Here is a 13825-nt window from a genome sequence, read left to right on the forward strand (position 1 = left end):
TCAGAAAGACTAATGGTAATAATGTGGAAAGTGTCTAGACTAATGGCCATTCAGAAAATGACATTCCCCATTTGTAACGTTGAAGAGATGTCATGAGCGCAAAGAAAGCTATATATAAATGTACCGTAGCACATTAACAGGTAAGCGCTTTCAGCCAAACAGAGAGAGAATAAAAGAGCTGCGTTGGAGAGACAGTGAGTTCAGGTATCTAACGGCTATTGACTGATGCTGGGCTGCATCAGTTGCCTTAGGTGATAAAATATAACGTGCACTGTTTTAAATCGCTTTCTGAGCATGTATTTGACAAGAATAACTTTCTGAATTATGTTGCTCAACGACACTAATGTATGTTGCGATTTTCGGTGCTAGAGGACGGTGAATGCAAAAGCAGAAGAGCTGATAAAACATAATACAGGTCGTGCTTTAAATTAATTTAGGAAGCAGTCACTCTATGGGACATCTATTCAGGAAAACAGAAACCTTTCCCTCCCAAAGCTCGAGGTTAGCACCTCTCAGTATGTAAGTCACAGTATCAATTTATGAAAAAAGTGTCTTACCATCATGAAGTATATAAGTCAAGTGCCTGCTGACGAGACCCTAAACACCTTTCATCGCTGCCAAGGTTTCAGATTACTTATGTGTGACATTTTCATAATTTCAATGTAAATATGAGTGACATTTAAATGACTATGAATGACACTTCTGCGCAAGCAAAATCAAGTAATGAAGACAACTGAAGCATATAAATATAGGAAATTGCACCCATTTGAGCAAGAAGAAACTAAGATCTGAAAACTGCTGCAAATGACCTGGGGCTTTGCTGTTAATCAATATTTGTTTCTGCTGTAATTTCTATTTTTATGCTCTTTGTCAATCATATATGGCCCAACGCCATTGTGTGGTATCATTTATATGCCTTATATCTTTATTTGTAAAGCACTCTAACATCTTTCAGCCCCTCTCACAAATTGTTCATTTGTTTTCTAGTGCTGCTCATTCCAATGTAGGGTGCCAGAGCACTTTACACCAGACAAACATTATACCACACAATGACTTTCGTGGGTATTCCATTCTAGCAAAATATTATTTGTAGCACATCTCCCCTGACAACAGCTGAAGTGGTTTTCATAGGTAGTTATGAAACTGAAGTGATTTGCAGTGTTCACAAGCATTTTGCCTGTTGTACTGCAAGAAATAGAACACACATTTGAAAATAGCAACGGGGGGCCCAAGCCAGCAGGATATTTGAAACTGAAAATATCCCGCAGTGTCACTTTAGTACTAACACAGGCAGGCACACACAGGCTTTAACCCACCGAGCTATCTCACCCATACTATTTTGTTTTTGTCTAAATCTAGATGCTTATATGGCGTGAGGGTTAAGGCTGATTGAAGAGATGTGTGTGTTGTGTCGCCGTGGTTATATGCTTGTAATGTACAAAGGTCAATTCAAATTATATCATCAGTATCCTAATGACCATTATTAAAACTTCAAAAAGCCTTTCTATTTTGGCCTTAATTTTGAACGAGACAAAGACAAAAGGGCGCCAGATATCATTGTTCACTGACTGAGAAAGAGTTCTAACAATCATCTCACAATAATCTTCCTGCCTGACTGCGCCGCTCGCTGCCATTTATTGTGTAAATCAGAGAGGCTGGTGGCACTTACTTTGGCAGTGGTCGCAAGGTCCGGAGGAGTGTGGCGGTGGCGCTCCTAGAATTGCTTGATGACACACAGTTTCCCCAGTCTCAAGGCAGTGGCTGCAGGCTCAATTTAGGCCACTACTGAACTGCACCTCACGCTGTGATAATTCGGGTTTGGCGGGCGTCTCATTTAACAGTCACCCTCCGGGCTGGCAGGCCGGTGAGTCCCTGGGCAGGCGGGGCGTCTAGTTGCACGCAAATTATGTCCTGGCGACCGCTGCCCCAGGTCACTCACTTGATTTCTCTTAGACTCCCTCGGGACTGGCACTATTAAATTGAGGGGGTTTAAGGAAAACGGCTGGTGATAGGAACCGGTGGGACTGGTGCGAGCGGCATGCAACAGGCGCGACGCTGCAAGCACCATATTTGAATACATCTGCGTCTTAGACAGGTCTCTTAAATTCAGCGGTCTATATAATTGAAGACATCGATCGACGCCGGACTCCGGTCTGCACTATGCAGAGGTGCACGCAAGGCTGGCTGCAGGCAGGTTCAGGCCGTGAGTTACAGTGGGCCCCGGCCACGGCAATTTGATTTTGCCGCCCGCCTCCAGTGATACTCATGCTGGCGAGCGCGTGCGTGCGTGCCAGGTGGTGGGGCGCGTGACTCGAGCGAGGGCTGGCCTAACAAAGTGCCCAGTGCCGTCATTGGTAGCGCTTTCGCGCGCTACCAGATTGACGGCCCTGGGACAGGATCTACAAACGGGGTAAGAGTGACGCGCATGTTGCACTACAGGCAGCAGTTATAAGGTGCGCCTGCTCTTCACACGGGGACGCGCGGCACTGGCGGCGGCCTTTTATAATTTATTTGGGGACACAGACACTACTGCAGTGTCAGTCAGTGAGTGTCCCTAAATAAATTATAAAGGCCGCCGCCCCCAAAATAGTGCCGCCTGGGGCGGACCGCCCCCACCGCCCCCCCCTAGCTACGCCACTGCGTTTCACATTCTAAGCATGAGCTTGCATGTGACCCGAATGCAAAGAGCTGTTGTTAAAAACACACAGAAGATAAAGCTCTGTGAAGGGCCCCCACACCGCTTGGGGAACCCTGGCATATGTGGAAGGACATTCTATGCCATTATACGTTTATCACATAGTGAAGCCAGGCTAGGACTTGGAACCCCCTTCTACCTGACCTCCTGCTAGAACAGAATCCCTTGAAGTTCATACCAGCTCTGAGAACCCCATGTTCTGGTCTCCCTGTGAACCTCAAAGGCACCTGGTCCTCGGCTTCTTATCTGGTCGATGGACTTCAATGACCCCTGCCCCACTACAATGCATCCAACTGGAATTGCCCATTTCCTGCTCCCCAATCCTGCCTTTAGACCTCAGCCCTGCCCTCGGAGTTGGGAGGGTGCTCCTCATAAAATACTAACAAAACCTGACCTGTAGTTTAGTCATTGACTCCTTTGGTATATTTAACCGGCTGCCCTTTCTTTTCCAGCTGCGTTTGTGTGTGGAGATTGCCTGGCCCTTGTCGCTCTTCCTAGTGCTGGTCTGGCTGCGCAACGCTAACCCACTCTACGGCCAGCATGAATGTAAGTACGGTTTGTTTTGGACCTACAGACATACTGTTAAATCATTGCAGGCAAATGCGAAATAAAGCTGAGCTCAGTGGCGGCTGCTACTGAACGGGGGTGGCAAGGCGGGTGGGGGTGTGGGTAGAGGAATGAGAAAAAAAAAGCATTTGAACATATTTGGGTACTGCCGCTGCTCCTCCGTCCTTCTTCTTACGTGGAAACACACAGGCTCCCAGACTCCCCTAGCCATCACAACTCAGCTTTCATCATCGTGACAGCATAATCGTGATTGGTATCAGTGCCGGTATTCGGCACTCAGACAGGGACTGGGAGCCTGTGCATGTTCTCCACCCATGCTGTGTGTAGCGGTCTAGCTTATTCTCAGGTATCCCTGTCCCGGAAGCACCACCACACAATGTATCACTCTCTGGCCAGGCGTGGCCAGAGAGCATAAATAAAGGAGCCAGGGTCGCTCGTGACCTTCCGCTCATACCATCGACCACGAGTGTTGTGTTTCTTCATTAGCAATATTACAGCGCGCAATAGCATAGCGCGACATCAGGTGGTGCCTACCTGCCCCACGACACTGTGCAATACAGCCGGGTGGAGAACTTGCTAAGTGCACATGACTGCTTGGCCGGCCCAAGACAGCCGGCCAAACCGTCATGCGCACTTAGAGAGGGCACACCACTACTCCCCCTGCTCTGGCCAGCCCAGCCCTCCCCCACACCTAAGTCAATACTGAAAAATTAAATGAGAATAACATTGCATTATTGTCATTTTATTTTTCCTTTTTGAACTGCTCTGAAAGCAGTGGGGCGACATTTCTCTGCCTTAGCGAAGGAGCCGCCTCTGGTTGAGCGCACAATTTTATATTTTTATAAATCTGTTTGATAATTTACATAAACATACACGCTGTAAGGTTTAATAGAATTACCTGTGGTCCTCCCCTCCTGTTGTACTCAGGCAGTCGTGATCTGACACATGTATGTTGTACCATTATCACTGTTCTCCAAAAAGTAGGGACAATGCAACCGTTCCTGCAATTACCTGGCATGCGGCGCTAGATTTACTAAATTCTCACGCAGTGCAGCAGCCAAAATTGCTGCGCTGTGTGAGAAGGAGAGAGCAGGACAGCGCCATATCTACAGATATGGCTATTTTCTCCCCTCTCTTTAGTGCCGACCCTGAATATTGCAGCCAAACGCCACACACACGTCTTTGCGTCATAGTGTAAGGGTGTGTGCGTGATCCTATTAAGGTTTTGTACTGGAAGGGTACCCTTCCAGTAGAAAATACTATGCCTAGGCAACTTCTAAGACTTTTCCTACTTTGTGTATGTGCTTTACAGTGCGCCACACATGCAAATTCAGAAAAAAAGGAGAAATGAAAACATTTCTCCTTGTAAAACCTGCTTTCAAGGCTTTAATTTTTGAGGCAAAACCCTGTCTCTACCAAAAAGTAGAGTTTTGAGTCAAAAAGAATGGGCAGTGACATGGGAAGGCCCATGTAATACCCCCTTGACGCTAAGTAACACAAAGTCTGATATTGAGCAAGGAGCATCCAGGAGAGCTGCCAATGGAGCAGCCATGCCCCATCGTCTCTGGAATGGGGGCCAGAAGAGAACGAGTACCCCCTTTTGTTTGGACCATAGCAGCATCCCAACCCCTCTTTGTTCGCTTCTTGCCTGACCCAAATTTTGCGACCCTATAAAGACACATTTTTATTAATATATACATTTATGGCAGCCAAAATTGGAAGCCCAGTTCTGTGGAAAGAGAAATGCCAAGAAGGCTTCCAATGTTACAGTCTGCTTTCCTTTTTTAATCAATACACCTCTTCACTTCTAAGTACCTTCTGAGTAAATTTAATGACAAATATTTTTCACCGCCTTGCAGGTCATTTTCCAAATAAGGCGATGCCCTCGGCGGGCATGCTGCCATGGCTACAGGGGATTTTCTGCAACATGAACAACCCCTGCTTCCGAAGCTCGACCCCTGGAGAGACACCCGGTGTTGTGTCGAACTACAATAATTCCATGTAAGTAAAGCTAGCTAAGTTAATTAATAAACTAGACTTGTGCTTATTTTCATGGCTGCTGACGTTCCATGCACTTTTATTAAGCTGGAAAATAGCCCCTTGATTTACATGCTTGCTGCAGACATCCACTGTGTATTAAGTCAAAATTCTGGGTAAATCTGGTTAGATCTGCTTTCTATCTTACTCAGGTCAGGGGTAGTAGACCATAATGGAATGCAGCCAGGTGTGTAGGGAAGTTGTGTATAAGTCGATTAACAGCGTTTAAGTGTAGTCAGATTCAGAGATGAGTTGTGATTCATGCAGTTAGGTTTGCGAGTTAACAGGTTCAAGGATTTTAGGAATGTACGAACATCCGTGTTTGTGACTCACAATTTGCATTTTTTAGCTACTCAAAAATTGCCAGTCGCACACACTGATGTACAACAGTGTCTGAGACACTGTTTACGCTTCCCAAATGGACCACAAAGGAACTGTCTCATTAATATTAATGAGAAGGGTTGCATTTTGCGACCCATTGGGAATGGCCGGCACTCACAGGGATGGTGGCCTGATGGAGTCAGCAGACCACCATGTCTGTGACGGGAAACAGTCGGAACACCGCGGCCTCAGCCACGCGTGTTCCGACATCGCAAGCCTAACCATGCTTGCCTTAACCACACATGTGTGGTTAAGGCAGTGCATTGTCTACCTGCTGGCTGCCGCAGAGTCGGAAGCAGGAAGACCTCGCCAGGAAGAGAAGCAGAGGACGCAGTGAGGTAAGTGGGGCTGTGCTGGGGGTGGTTGTTTTTTGGGGCTGGGCATGGGGTAGTTTCCCGGGCTGTGCTGGGTGTGGGAGGGAGTTTTGGGGCTGTGCTGGGGGAGTTTTCGGGGCTGTGCTGGGTGCAGGGGTAGTTTTAGGGACTGTGGTGGGGGACACCTCACCAGGAAGAAAGGCAGAGAATGCAGTGAGGTAAGTGGGGCTGTGCTGGGGGTAGTTTTTGGGGCTGTGCTGCGAGCTGGAGAGGTAGTTTTCAGGGCAGAGGTAGTTTTCAGGGCTGGGGAGGTAGTTTTCAGTGCTGAGAGAAGGTCAGGGTAGTTTTCATGGCTGGGGGTTGGGTAGGTTTCAGGGCTGGGGGTGGGGTAATTTTGAGGGCTTAGGGTAGGGCGGAGTAGTTATTAGGGCTCGGGGGGGTCAGGTAGTTTTTTTAATTAGGGGTTATGACGTTAGGCCTAAAGGTAGTGAAAGGGGTTGGGGTAGTTTAAGGCATGGCGCGCGTATGGGGGTGCGTCCGATAGTGTATGTTAAGGGGCTGGGTTTTGGGGTTCAGGGCAGGGGGAGGGGAATGGGTAGTTGGGGAAGTTTTTAGGGCTTAGGGGAAGGTGTGGTAGCTTTTACGGCTCAGTGGGAGGGGTCGGGGTAGTTTTAAAAATTAGGGGTTAGGTTTTTATGCCTAAGGGCAGTGGAAGGGGTTGGGATAGTTTTAGGGACAGTGCAGGGGTGGGAGGGGGTCTAGGTAGTGATTGTTAAAGGGCAGTTAGAGGGTTTGTAGATTAGGGTTGGGAAGGGAGTGGGAATAGTGGCAAGCTTAGCCATGCATACCCCTTTACCATTCATGCTTTTACCACAAAATTGGGTGGTCAAGGCATGGGTGGTAAATGAATGCGTGCTTAAGACGCATTCATTGTACGGGCTGGGGAGTAGTACTGAGATGCATATTGAGCAAAAGAATGATGGATTAATCCCTGGTCTGTGACGGGGTGAGTGCTTAAGAGGTTTCAGCACTCTGTCCATCATCTGGTTGTTTTTGCTATGTTCGCCCTAAGTGGCCAAGGGAATGCCCAGACGTGAGTCCCTTGCTCACTGTGCCACTGGATTCAAGCTAGCCTGACGGATGAGGGGTGATAGCAGGAAACTGGTCTCAGGGTGCTTCTTCCCGGTCCTGAGAGGACCTGGCCTGGCAGTTTGGGCTGGACTGTTCCCATCAAGAACAAGGTCAAGACTGATTTGCATATGGCTGGGTCTGAACTGGGGTGGCAAAGTGAGCAGAAGAATGATGATGGATTTAACCCAGATTTAATAGTGACTGGGAGTGAGTGTCTGAAAAGTTTCAGCGCTCCGTCCATCATCGTATTGTGTTTACTTTGTTCGCCCTAAGTTGGGAGGGTATGCCCAGACGTGTTTCATTTGCTCACCATGCCACTGGATTCAAGCTAGCCTGGCTTATGAGAGGTAATAACCCGAAACTGGTCCCAGGATGCTTGTTTTTGGCCCAAGGGGGACCTGGCCTTTCAGTTCGGGCTGGACTCTTCCCACGAGGAACAGGGTCAAGACTGATTTGCATATGGCTGGGTCCAAACTGGGATTGCATAGTGAGCAAAAGAACAATGGATTAAACCTATATCTGTGACTGGGGGTGAGTAGTTGAAAAGGTTCAGCACTCCGTCCATCATCTTGTTGTGTTTGCTATATCCATTTATTCAAGGCGCTCCTGGAGGCTGTTATAGTTAGTCGAGGAATCAAAGGCATCCATTCTCAATTTCTTTGCAGTCTATTATATAGCCCAAATGTAGTCCAATGGTATTATGCTTTACATGAGCACCAAATTATGAATTCTTTTAGGCACAGGGAGATTAAATGAATTGTCTGGAATCACAAGATGTTGAACTGAGGCCGTCATCCTTTTCCGAGGTCAGTTGCCCAGGCTGTTTGGTCACATCTCCTCCCAAATATCTACTGACACAATTCCAGCCAAAACCCATTGGCCTTAGCTCATGAAGAGATGAGCACTTGAGTTCAGAGCATGGAAGAACGGCCCTAAGAGATTTTTTGCACCATGCTATTAGGAAAACCCATCCCACCGCTGTTGCTTTACATTTCAGGTTTTTTACACTGGGAATGGAGGTGCACTTTGTTTGTTTGATTGAAATTGGTACAGAACAGCCAACGCGTTTCGTCCACTACATGTGGACTTCATCAGGGCATAAATTTGTCTTTCAAGGTATTGAAACCAAAGGTGAGTCGTAATTCATCATATTAAAAACATTGGTAGATTCCTGGTATGGATATTAACCTATAATTCAGCAAAGCCCCATGTATTTGGTGGCAAATAAATGTCATCATTATTCCTGAATGTAGAGGAAGGCGGCACCTTTTGTGTGCATGCCTGATTATAATCTCTGTAAAGTCCAAATCAATACTCACGAGTTCCGACTGCAATGTTTACATATAGGCTCTACAGATGCAGATTAAGAATGCAGGCTCTTGAGAATGTCGCATACGCTTGCCAGACTGACTGCCAACATACATGGAAAGAAAACTGCCATGGCTCTGGGCTCAAAATGTCGTTCAAAAAACAATCACCGGTGGCTCAAGGGAAATCCCTTGCTATTAAAAAGGTAGAAAGCACATTACTGTCCAGTCCTTCACAGCGAGTACTCACAATCATAGCCAGTCTGCACCTGAATGTGCTAAGAAGATACCCTCTACCCACTTCTAGCAACTGCTTTGATCCTGCTCTTGGCAAAGCTTGCTTAGATTCAAACTTGAAAGACAAATTTATGCCTTGAGGAAGTCCACATGTAGTGGAGGAAACACGTATTGGCTGTTTTGTACCATTTTCTATGAAAAAAGAAAAATAAAGATTATTTTGGACATCCTATGCAAAGAGTGGACTAACTATGTGAAATCTTGATTGAGCGGTGCACTTTACATTTATCTGTTGAACTTCTTGGATCCTTAGAGGTCGCACCTTGGAAACAGCAAGTGCAGTGGATGTGCATGCAACGCTGTCTTCTACAATATTTACTTGGACAATGTTTTGGGGAAGATAAGGAGGGAGGTGCGATTGCTTTACTGGCTCACTGCTTCATTGTTTTGTACGACTTGGTTGTTTGATTGTTGTGATGGCTGGACAGATGGACAAGTAAAGCACCCCAAAAAACTAAAATGCACACAACATTGGAACACACAAGTAGTTCTGCGCTAACCTTATTTTATTTGCTGCCCGTCAGAATTTCTCAAGAAGATCTCAGAGGTTTTACAGGACCCGTGAACAAATACAGATTGAACAACGCTGCAAATTTAACTGCATAGTATTGCATTAATTATTGCGCACTGTTTAGCTAGGTAATTGTAGCATCTGTTATATAGTGACCTTGGACACTGGTACTAAGTTGCCCGCAATAGGGTGAAGTACTTTTACCATTCCTAGTAGATACCATTTCTAAAGGGTAAAATATTCACTGAGTGTGATAAATAACACATATTAGTGTTTTTCAACTTGGAAATGAGGCATAACATGCAGAATTAATATTTAACATGTTTTGCCTTTTTGCTGGGCATTTTCTTCTAATATATTTTGGCAAGTTTGACCTACTGGACTCTATCAAGGGAAAACTGTAAGGGTATGATAATTATCACACAGCTCGTAATTCCTATCTTTGTCTAAAGTGTTATTTGCACAGAGATGTCAATTTAGCCTTGATCTTGTAAATAGGGCCTTAGAAATCAAAGAAGTGCAGTAATAAGTGCTACATACGAGCATACCTCTCAACTTTTTGTAGTAGCTTGGCAGATAAAACTTTCAGTTTGAGTAATAAATTCCTGTACCGTTTGTTTTTAAACAGCTTGACATTATTTTAGCCTATTTAGCTCAAGGGGTGGGGGGGGGGGGGGGGTAGAAGGAGCTGTGATCCCTTCAGCTTCCTAATAATTGGTAAGGATCAATGGGGAATGGATCACTGGTACCTGCAAACAGAGTTCAGGAGTTCTAGCCGTCTCTGCTTAAAAAAACCCTCATTCACGTAAAAAGGTCGTTGGGCGGTATATCTTGGCTCTCCACCATTTCAATCACGTGACAGCATCATCATTGGGTTTCTTTTTGTGCTTCCTCCACCTGGAGGGAAACCACTGGTTATTACAGTAGTGATCAGAAATAAAGGAAAAAGTGAATGTGCTCAAGTGAGGTGAACTTAAACAATCCTCATACTGCCTGAACTTCGACTATTCAGTTCAGAGTATGTGAAAGATAAAAACAGTGTTGTGCGTGTATGGACAGGTTATGAGTCCACTGCACTTAATAGTCCAGATTGATGGTCAACATGTTTCAGCCCATATAAGTGCCCCGAAGGGTCGGGGGAGCTTTCTTCACGACCTAGAATAAGTGATAGTGGGATTGGATGTTTCCCAGTCCCGACTTTGTGATTCAGAATGGATGTATCTTAATTGTAGGTCAATAGTACCTTAAAAAAGTCCCAAATTATGGCTTCATCAGGAGATGGGCGATGCGGAGCACTGCTGATGCGGCAGGCTTGCATGACTTGTGCTGGCTCTGCCTCCAAGATCCCGGGCCTAGTCAGCTTTCCCTCCTTCCACAGGTTGTAAACTAAGCACCATAAATTGGGAAATAGCAACATCTGTTATTTACTGCACTTGAAGTGCTGCATAAAAGATAAGTTATTGGAGACAGGTGATTGCGTCAGCAAAGTAGGTGTAGAATGTGAAGGGTTGTGAATGGACAGGTGCAGAAACCCTGTGGACAGATGTCACATGCCAAAAGTGGGTGATCTGAGAGGTTTGCAAGAAGTTATTGATGTATTATTTATTTTTTATGCAGCACTTCATATAAACTACATTTCTAAGTGTTGTAGATAACACTTGAACTATTATCCAATTTATGGTATTCAATTTCTCAATCACAGAAAGATAGAAGCATGATTTTGCCTCATTAGAATTAGAGCTTGTGACCTTCAGACCGCCCTTACTCTTCATCAGCAAGCACTGAGCTCACTGAGGTATCCCATTCAACTCTCCTAATTTGAAGATTCCAATGACTAAATCTGCCTTCTCAAAGAGCACTTCCCAATGCTCTTACTTTTTAGGTCGAGCCTGGGCAGAAAATGCACTGCTCTGCGAGCCATGCCGTATTCAAGTACGGAGTTGAAGCTCCGCCCATATTTCTAATTGGCTTGTGTCAGTGTCCTTTATAAATGCTGGCTTCTGATTTGTTAATAGGCCTGTTAACCCCGCCTTAGTACCGCCTTGTCTTCATTTGTAACCTCCCATGAGGACTTGCTCTTTTACCTCTGCTGTTGCAAGTTATGTCTTATTTCGTCTGTGAGCACTCTTTTTTTTAGTGAGTTTCTTTTACTAAAGGCAGACATGCTTTTCTGCAACATTCAGTGCGGCATGCGCGCTTTCACTTTCCAAGCAGCCCAGGACAAAGGCAGCCACTTCTTTGAAATTTAATTAAAGTGCTGTATTGGGACTGGGTAGAGCAGAACGAATTTAGGGATAACAAGCGGGGCAGACTTTTTGAGGAATTTATGGATTTTAAATTGAGCTGTTCCCTGGAAGTTTATCCTGATATTGTAAAGGTGCCGGCTGATAGAAAATTATATATACAATTTAGGCATGGCTGTCATTCATAAACTTGTGGCTATGTAATGTTGCCAAGATAAAAGGCTGCCCCTGCTGTTCTGCATTGACCGAATCAATAGGCCATGTCATCTTTGCTTGCCCCGCATACACAAAACCCAGGGCCAAATGGTTCATCCCCATTTGTATGCAAATTGGAACTTGTGACTCTGGTGTTGCCTTGCACATACTAAAAACTGACCCCAGACCTTTATTTGTGTGCACAATCACAAATTTCCCGGGTCACATGTGGGGAATTAGAAAGAAGGCCCAGAGCCAAATTTAGACCTGGTCCCAATATGCCCAGAATATGCTGGTGAGGGAATTGAACCTGATTGTGATAAAATCCTGCCACTGAGTGAATTGTTTACATTTTGATCTTATAGTAGCTGTGTCAATGGCAGCACAATCAAATTGTTTTCCTTGTTTTTACTTCCTGTAATATGATTTTAAACTGTTCACTGCACCCTTGTATTAGGTACTCTGAATTAATTAGTTGGCAGTTTTTATAGCAACTATTGTATAATTTTGGGACAGAAACAAGGATTATGCTATTAATGATAAACCGCTGTGTTTTTATGTTTCGTGATGGGTTTTAACATATTCAAACCTTTAGTGGATTATATACATGTATTTGCACTTTTATGGTCTGAAGACCGAATAAAGTTTATTGAATTGATTTGAATTGAATTGAAATAGGTCTCACATTTACAAGAGTTTCAGCTATTGGCATTGTAAATGACAATGCCTTTTATATATGTGTTAATTATCAAAACAGATAAATAAAAGGCATTGTCGTTTACAATGCCAATAGTTTAAACTCTCGCAAATGCGAGACTTATTGCATTGCAAATGCTTGTTGTTACATGCAAACTTTGGAAAGGCCGAGCCAGATTAGTAGCACTAGTCCATCGATTCTCGATTCACGTGATAGAGATTGAGTCAATTCAATGTAACCAGGCTAGAGCAGACTGGAAAAATAAGAAATAAAAATATGACTGTAAATTAAATCTTGCAAATTACTAATATTTTATCATCGTTTGCTTTCAGATTGGCTCGTGCATATCTAGATGTTCAACAGGTGGTGCTCGCAAAGCCGGAAATGCAGCACATGGGCCGAATCTGGAATGAGTTGTCCACGATGTCGCAGTTCATGGACACATTACGGGCACATCCTGGAAGAGTGGCAGGCAAGTTCCATTTTTTAGTTACTTTTTTTTAGGACAGACCTAGCGGCAGCTTCACTTGACTCACCTGTAGTGTCCGTGCACGGACACGTTCTAGTGTTTTCACCTGATTACTACACTGTACACCCACCCACCACCGATGTCACTGGGTCAGGTGACGCGGTCAATAAAAAGGCCGAGCGCACGTGCTCGTGGCCATTACCCACCATCCTAACTATGTGTGCAGCGTCAATCATTATTCCCAGCATGCGGGCCTAGGGCCCAACATCACACTGGCGACGAGGCGGGTACTTCACCCCGCGTGTGCACCCTCTGCCCGGCACACAGAGAACTGAGGGTAAAAGGAGAGAGAGAGCTGCCCGCAGTGAGGGTACCCTCCCCCCGGTGGGAAGGCGCGGGGCGCAGCAGAGCCCGCAGTGTGTCCGGTGGCGACCGGGAGCCCACCCCGCACCGAAGACCAGCGGGCGTGCATGTCGCCCCAGTGAGACGGCGAAGAAGTCGGGTGCCCACCCCGACCCCGTCGAGCCTGCCGCCGTGCCCGGTGGTGAGGAGCGGACCGATCGGAGCCCACCAGCATCGGCCGCGACCTGGCAAGTGGCAGCGATCCACGCAGAGCCCACCCGCGTGGAAGAAGAGGCCCGCGGCCAAAGGTGAGGGGCCGCAAGGGAAGTGGAAGCCGAGCGGGAGCCCACCCCGCATATGAGGAAGGTGAGCCTGGAGAGCGACTGCGAAGGTGCAGCGAAGTGGAGCTGCAGCGGGAGGGCAGAGTAGCGACCCACTCCCCAGCCCCACGAAGAAAAAAGAACTCAGCCTCACCACGGAGCAAGCGGTCTATGGCGCAAGCTACAAACACCCCCCTTGTCTCCGCAGCGAGGTGAACGGCGTGCGGCTGCTGGGGTGGGGTGAGGCCGCCAAAGAAGAAAGGAGAGCAGCGGATGGCCGGCGGCGCAGTGAGGCGCATTGGAACTGAAAGCAAGCGCG

The 13825-nt window shown here is 46.2% G+C and overlaps 1 protein-coding gene across 2 annotated transcripts in view; it reads left to right on the forward strand.

The window, feature by feature from the left end:
- The window catches only part of ABCA4 (ATP binding cassette subfamily A member 4), a 1118748-nt gene that overhangs the window by 163002 nt on the left and 941921 nt on the right, over positions 1 to 13825 (forward strand). For both annotated transcript variants that reach the window (XM_085601480.1, XM_085601481.1), the window contains exons 3-5: positions 3148 to 3241; positions 5122 to 5263; positions 12708 to 12847. In XM_085601480.1, coding sequence (XP_085457606.1) covers positions 3148 to 3241; positions 5122 to 5263; positions 12708 to 12847 — 376 coding nt within the window. The remainder of the gene's footprint in view (positions 1 to 3147; positions 3242 to 5121; positions 5264 to 12707; positions 12848 to 13825) is intronic.

Source organism: Triturus cristatus, chromosome 4_2 (genome assembly GCF_964204655.1).
Source record: "Triturus cristatus chromosome 4_2, aTriCri1.1, whole genome shotgun sequence".
Lineage (NCBI taxonomy): Eukaryota > Metazoa > Chordata > Amphibia > Caudata > Salamandridae > Triturus > Triturus cristatus.